This window comes from Echinococcus granulosus (assembly GCF_000524195.1).
Source record: "Echinococcus granulosus chromosome Unknown EG_S00023, whole genome shotgun sequence".
Classification (NCBI taxonomy): domain Eukaryota; kingdom Metazoa; phylum Platyhelminthes; class Cestoda; order Cyclophyllidea; family Taeniidae; genus Echinococcus; species Echinococcus granulosus.
Genome location: NW_020170403.1, coordinates 475484 through 483356, shown reverse-complemented (window position 1 = coordinate 483356; position 7873 = coordinate 475484). Strand labels below are relative to the sequence as shown.

General features: G+C 42.7%; 1 protein-coding gene across 1 annotated transcript; it reads right to left on the bottom strand. All coding sequences in view use genetic code 11, as the record gives it.

Annotated features, from left to right (window-relative positions):
- Window positions 1–936: 936 nt before the first annotated feature.
- On the bottom strand, window positions 937–6239 carry EGR_03992 (hypothetical protein; the record flags this gene model as incomplete). Its single annotated transcript, XM_024493241.1, has 3 exons — window positions 937–1056; window positions 2039–2260; window positions 6108–6239. 3 exons carry the CDS (start codon window positions 6237–6239, stop codon window positions 937–939), a joined length of 474 nt encoding a protein of 157 aa, XP_024352340.1.
- Window positions 6240–7873: the final 1634 nt, after the last annotated feature.

Genomic DNA, 7873 nt, shown 5'->3' with positions numbered 1-7873 from the left:
TGGTGCACTCCCCACAGCATTTGATGAAAAGCCCTTACAGCATCGGAACCGGATTCAACCCATCTTATGAGGCAGACTGGCTCAAGCCACATGCGTCAAGCTCAACTGACCGCTGATTATATGATAAGAGAACAGATGGTGGAGGATAATGAAGAATAACACGCTACTAATTGACTTTGACAATTTACAAGAAGTCATTGCGAGTCGTACGAATTTTTTGGTCATCTGTTGATTGGCATTCTGGTAGCATCACTCCAAATGTAAATTCGAGATCTTGCCACTGGTGCATGAGAAATTATACACCAGTAGCAAGGGGTTACATAGTTTACTGTCTTATCAGTAGTATCTACCTCTCCTTGGTACTTTGCCCTTTCATCGCCTAAGTGCACTTATAATTAAGCACACCCAAGCCCACATTAGTACTTACTTATCTCATTACAGTGAGATACATCACCCACGTTGGAAAAGATCCTTTCTCAACTCAAGGATTTCGCACCGATGTGGATAAGTAATCAGTTTTAGAAAAATATGGTTAGTTGTCCAGATTCCGCCTTTTTTACCAAAAATACTGGTAGATGTGACAAAGATGGGGGCTTAGGTCGTTTTCATGGTATACATCATACCTGACTAATTTATGGTTAGGACGATCTGAAATACAAAATGGAAGGAGTTCCCTCATTTTCAAATTTACAACACCGAGGTGACACGTAACTAGTCCGCGTAACTAATACAGTAAACAAGTCTGCCGCTTAAAAAAACAGACATATTCTGTAAAAAATTGATAAAAAGGCTTTAGTCGTTGTCTCCTCATGATAATTAAGGGCATGAACTTCTATTCGAGTGAGGCGGTTACAATGTCACAACAATTGCCGAAGTCATTCACATCGACCGTTTCTACCGTGGGTGAAAATCTCTCCATAATCCTGACGCACAAAATCACGTGATGCCTGGACTCCTGGCGCAGACCCCGCCTTGTGAACGCGTCAGACGTGTACCCTTACTGTTGCCCCTTCCTCCTCCTTCCACCGTGTGAAAAGTGGTGACACCGCAATGGCACTGAGCAAGGAAGGATGTACTGCCTCTGTCCAATTACAACGCCTAAGCCATTGAGACGGCACAACTGGCAAATAACAAAGCGACAAGTGGCAGTTTGAAAACGTATGGTGTTAAAGTGTACCAAGAGATCGTTTAAAATGCCATCGTTTCCTTTTTTTGATGACTTTAAAAAGTGCGATTTGAATTTAACGTCTTCGCAAATCTCTGTGACACGCCTAATTAACTTTGTACGACCTTGACACTGCCAGGTCAGGTACCGAGGACAGGTTAATCGCCTTCACCGCGTTAAAATAAATATTGTTAAAAGGTCATGCAGCTTTTTCTAACTTATGGAAAATCAGAATCCCTTTTTCACGGGAACTAGGTGGCTTGTACCCAGGAGTAGTCTATTTTTGAGTGCCAAGTGGCAAGTTCATTAACGCCTTTAATCAACCCTAATATTAGGCGGTACTGGAATCTGGCATGTCGCGGTGCCCCCTAATCGACTCCATAACCTCATTGAATCACCACAACAAAGGTACTTATAGCTTCCTATGGCTTGCATGAGCATTGTGAGCGCAAATAGTGAAGAAAACGGCCTCTACTGCCTGATCTGATTCCACTACTAACTCAAAGAGAGGTGAAATTGCTGGAAAACGACAAGGAAAGGTATCCGGTGCAGTCGATTGAGACCATGACAACTTCATTACTTGTGTAGCAGAGTGAGATATGGGTCCATTCAAGTGGGTTTTGCTCTTGTGACATCATTTGAGTCTTAGGCTCACTCCCGAAAAGAAGTTTCCAATGCACTTAACTTGATGGAGGTCGTGGTAGATGAATTGCATCTGCATACACGAGACGCGCCGCCGCCTTCTCACTAAAGCGCTTCCTAACCCACGAATGAAAGATTTCAAATCCGTACCATCCATTTCACCGCTTGAGGTAGATGAACGACTTAGGGTGAAGACGATAGCGAGCAATGGAGGATAAAAAGGTTGGCTACCTGTCTGCAAACGTGTCGTTGGAACACGATGTGGCGCTTAAAGTGGCGTTTGTACTTCTTCCCGTTGACGAAGATCATCTCGAAGTCATCCTCAGTGTCTGATTTGGTCTCAGCGTGACAGCACGACGTCTTATCCCCAATTGCATCGCCATTTTCTACATGCTTGTCGCACCAGGGATGTGGAAGTGATCCAGATTCATTGGCCTTGTGTTGTGAACTCCCCTGTTGACAAATGGAAAAGTCCTTCAGCCAGTAAACGGAATTGATGATTTTATGGATGAAATTGATGAAGAGTTTTCAACCAAAATGAGTCTGCACAGATAGGGGAGGCCTCCAGCGTTCTGCGAGACATCCTACCACCCTGCGTAAACTAGCCTATTCCAGGCACCTTTCATTAAGATGACAGGCAACAATAGCAGAGTTTGTGGGAGGATGAAGTCTCCTGTAAACGAAGGCGCAAAATTGGAAACCGTAATTATCCACTTGGATTAATAGACGGCTTCCAGCACCGTAAAACATTTCAACAGGGTCGACGTTTCAAAGATGCCCGTAAGTCTGTATGTCAGCAACAATCTCTGCAATGCGGGTCAATTTCCCAGTTCACAATCTCGAAAGTTGGTTCTGTGTCCACGTATTCAGCCAATGCGTGGAACCCCCCTCCCCTGATTCCAAATGTCCTGTCGAGACATAATGCGTTGTGTGGTCATCCACAAAGCGTCAACGGTTATGATTACACCAATGATGAAATGAAACAAACTGTCATTAGGATTATTCAGTAGCACTGACAAATTTTCACTCCTGAGATAAGTGCATAAATGCAAGACGAGACTGTAGAAATTTGCTATTTTTATCTTCTAGAAGCACAAAATACCGAGCTGTCGTGAAAGCCTGTCGTAGATTTTCAACATGAGTGAAAAAAAAGTATCTTTTTACAGGCCTATCGTTGAAAAGAGAAGCTCATATGGAGAGGATAAAAAGGTCAACAGCTCTGGCCATCGCATTGACTTGGAGTGTTGCTGTCGGTAAACAAAGGGAAAAGTACCTTTCCTACAAAAGCTGATAAACTTCGCGATTTGCGGTAAACAAGGAGCTATTCTGTAGGTTTATTAATATGAAGTGGGTGAGGATGTGGATTCTACGCGTCTTTTACTAAGACCTATCGCCGTGTTACATATAATAGAGATTTGAAGACGGATCACGTCTGAGGTGAAATAAGTGGACAAGAACTTCCTGCTTAGTCTCCTACGATTTAATGGAGTCAGGGTATGCGACCACCCATTCGCAAGGTTGGAAACAATTGGAACAGATGACTGCTGTGGCTTTGCGTTTTTCGTAAGATGAAAAGGTACTTCATCATGCAGTAAATACCAAATTTCTCAAAAAAAATATTGCAATTGTGTATCGAGGAGGTTAGAGCTGCCCTGGCTGAATGCGAGAGGCTCAGTTTGCCTACTTTACTTTCGGAAATCAACTCAAGCTTTGTCTTGGTGGATGCCTAGAGCACCTTGCATCCACCATCACCATTTTGCCCTCAAAGGTGATTTCGTGCACCAGATAACCTCTCATGTAACGCTGACCTCCCATCTATTAACCCAAAGTGACAATCCGTATTGTCAAATGGAAGGAGCCACAGTGCACACACTCTGACATGATAATTTTCATTCAGATGATGCGTAAAAATTATGGCAACATTCTGACGGTTCTCGTCTGCCCAAAAAACACTTACTCGCCTCCTTGATAGTTAATTTGTATCTATCAACCTTTTTTTTACAAAGAAGGTAGCTGGAATCTAAAGTTCAATCAATGCCTAAATGTCAATGCACCCGATACCTAATACCTCCTCGGGAAAAAATTGCGAAATTACTGAATGAAATGACTTCCGGAATGTGACTAGCAATAACACCAATCAGGCAACTAGGCAATTAACGGTGCCTACGTTGGCTGTTCATTGGACACCTAAAATGCCATTAGCTACATAAACTGAGACATTTAGTGAGGAGAAGAAATAGTCAACTCAATTCCACAAATGATGATGGCCTCAAAAGTGGAATATCTCTTGAAAATAAGACAAGTAGAGGGATTTACCTCGCCATTAAATCATGAAACCTGCTCTCCAAATCACACGACTATGTGCGTGTGTCTGTCCTTCCGCCACCTCGGAAATTAATCAACTCTAAGGTGAACGACGGCGCCCGTGTGTGTGCGAGTGTACACACTAAATGTGTTTTTGGGGCCTATCGAAGGCACCATCTCCACAGTGGCCAGGGTAGAGTGTGGTGGTGACTAAACTGTTGCCATAGCGAAAGTGGGGGGAGAGGAAGAGATTGGAGACTATTACCCCCACTTAGACGTACACAATTAGGCACCGGGTGAAGCACCGCAATTACACAACATGGGGGCCAACTGACACCCCGTGTAGGACCAGTCAACAGCAAAAAATCCCAAGAATGACTCGATTGCACCCCATTGCATGATACCACCCGTCTCGAGAGAGGGGTTGCATAATTCATACTTATTTCTCTATGGGAGAGAACTTGTGTCCAAATAAAAACTAGAAAGTTGGAAAAAATCACCACAGTACGAGAAAAATGTATTACGTTACAGTGATATGATCGTAATTTTTCTTAAAAAATAACAGTAAATATTGCCAAAAATGCAGTAAGGCAAGCCGGTGGCGGGAATTTGCCTCAAGTGGAAGGGAGTAAATTTGAGAGAGGGGTAATATTCACATCTAGCCTTATTGGCATGAAATGTGGCATCAAGATGAGAAGCAACAAACATGTGGTTATTTGTCAACACAAATGTCCTTGCTTTAAAAAAGAGGGTGTTTTATTTTTCCAGATTTGTATGAATCTGAGCCACATGAATCTGACCCGGATGTGATCCTCACGGCCCTTGCGATTGCATTTACATTTGGGTATACAAATTGTTCGTCGTACATCTTCATCGTGTCTCGTTCTTGAAATAAACATCCATCATGCTTAAAAGATATTCGTCATTATTTTTGCGCTTTTTTACCAGCACGTCCTTCAAGGGACCGAACAAGAGAGTTAGTGGTGTGCCGTGATGTCTGGGTTTTACAGACCGAAACATTAAACTGAAACACTAGCCACTCTAAAAATGCAATTTTCACGACCTTTTTTGTGGTGATGTGAAAATCAAGTTAATTCTCTTCTTTGAATATACAGAGTGCTCTTTCTAGTGAGAATCGGAAACCATTGATGTTTGGAAAACACCCTAAATATGTCTTTACCCACCCGAAATCATCTCTATGAGGTTGTGCTCCTCAATTAAGGTAGAAAAGTGGAAAATTTTCTCGAAAATAAGTTACGTTTTTTTCTGTCCGTTGTCAGTTTCACGTGTCCTTGACGCACTTAAGTGAGGGAAAATGAGGTTGATTAAAAGGGAAAATCCAGGTAAAAACATTTGGTGTCATTTGGCTTGCGGTAACCAATTTTCCGTAAAGAAGCTGGCAGCGCGTGTCAACGTAACCGACCAAAGGACGGAGAAAGGTGCGAATCTGTTAAGATACGGCCATCACGGTCTTTCTTCAATGGTAAAAGAGGCTACCAGCTAGGCAGCCATTGACAGCATAGCAACGGGCGTACTGTGTCTAGACTAAACCGAGGTCAAATTTGATGTCAAGCGGGAAAGCAGAAAGGACTAGACACTGGCGCACCTTCATGTAGATTTGTATGCTCAAGTGTTTAAAAAGATAAAAGAGTTCTTTGAATCGCAAATTGTCAAATAAACGTTGGCCATATGAGATTGTTTTGTATCTTAATATAGGTTTAACTCTTCTTCCATTGGGCTATGAACAGCTCTAGTCTGTGACTTAAGGTTAGCAGAAGATAGCAACAATACTTAGTTTAAGTACTCCAGCGACTCTTCAGAAAGCAACAGAATTGACAGTCAAGCGCTAAATGATTGTGTACATGCTCTACAGTGTTGATCGCGCAGCCTTCTAGGGGAAAGTACCCGTTAAGTGACAGGCAGAAGCACCAGCAAAAATACTTCGCTTAGGATGAATTGCTCATTGAGATAATTACCAGTAATATTAAGCACCCACCTCCTTGTAGGATCCGTTCTGCATTCGTCGGAGAGCATTCAGGACCTCGCCTTGCATTGAAGTGTCGCTAAGAGGATCTACTTCACATTTCGCCAGCGACGTCACTATGCTGTTTGGCAGGGCCGTCTGCATCAAAAATAACAATTTAATTAAACGAGTATCCAACATAGTCACACTTATGGGTGGTCAGTGAATGACATCCGTTTCAAATGTAAAAATCATTAAACACAAAACTACGCCCACAACAGTGACACAGAAGTTTGACCTTCCGATCTGCCTAGATGCTAACAACAGCGGTAGAGTAAACGCAAGCTTTCGTGAGTAGATGGATCCGACAGTACTTAAGCACGAATTGTGGCAGGATGTAGGATGACTCCATCTACGGAGACACATTAAGCAGCAACCAGGACAAATCTCCCACTGTTTATTAACTGTCCCACTGTGACAGATAACGAGGAAAGACTCACGACTGAAGGAGACAAAATGATGCTCACACTAATGAACGATAAAAGGTGGAAAAGCTGAGGAAGGGTAAGCAAATAATTAATGCAGGAAACAAGACACAAGTCTCAATTGAATCCAAATTTCACCAAGCCTTGCTTTCGCTAGAAGCCAAAAAAACCGCACCCTAGCCAAACTTTCACTTCCCAGCTATATTTTCTATTTCCCTTGTAGTGAAGAAGAGGTGATACAATCATCATTTGAAAGAACACCGAGGATGAGGTGAGGCGACGTCTCATTTCTAACCCACTTTATCCAAGATACAGATACATGACTTTCTTCCCAACCTGGTTCTCAAGGAGGTCGTCTTCCGTACCAAATGGATGGATGTAGAAGATGTCTTGCCTTCAGCAAGTGAAGAATGCCTAGAGGATAGTTCGGCGCACAGTCTTCCGTAAGTGCCTCAGAAGTGTGATGCAGGTAGTGGGTAAAATGTTTTGGGATAAACGATGCTATGTTCGTTCATTCAGTGAAAGTTGGCACAACAGCTCAAAAGCCATTAGCTCTTCTAAGTCAGTAGGTCCATCACTCAACAAGCAGGCTAAAAAAGCTACATTTCCACACTATCTGATACGGCACGTCTAGTGAATGACATCTACCGGTCTAGCTACGTGTCTTTCATTACAACTTTCCCTTCCCACCCAACCGTTTCACCACTTTCATTGCTCTATACATGACTGGAAATTCTTCTTGACAAGGTAATCTCTTGAGTGAATGTCTCCGTAGCGACACGAAATACTTCATTACCAAAAATGATAATTTCTTAAGCAGTTTGTTACCACAATGGAGTGTTACAAGCCATTTCTTGACAGCGCACCTTCGCCAAATGCTGTTCCACGCATCTTCGAAACCGGATTCAACTCACCTGGAATCATATGCATTGGATTCAACTGACAGTTGATGATATGAGAGGAAAATAAATGGTGGAGCGCAATGGGAAGCTGATAGACTGGCAATGATAGATCGACTATGCTTTAAAATGCATGCATATAGACAATCATATGCATTTGACATGTTTCTACAATTTACGAGTGTTCATCGCTGCAAACCACACCGACAACCACGCAAACGGCTGAGAGGTGCTAAAGCAGTAAAAATGTGGTCAAGAGGAAATGAACTTTAGATGCGGTTCTGAGAGCCTGCATCCTCTTTTGTATTCCCCGAAACACTTTTGCTTGTAGTCAAGTGTTCCTTCGAAACAAGATCAATGTACGAAGTAGGCCCGCTGTGGGACATCATCCAATCCAAAGCATCATCCAGCAAAC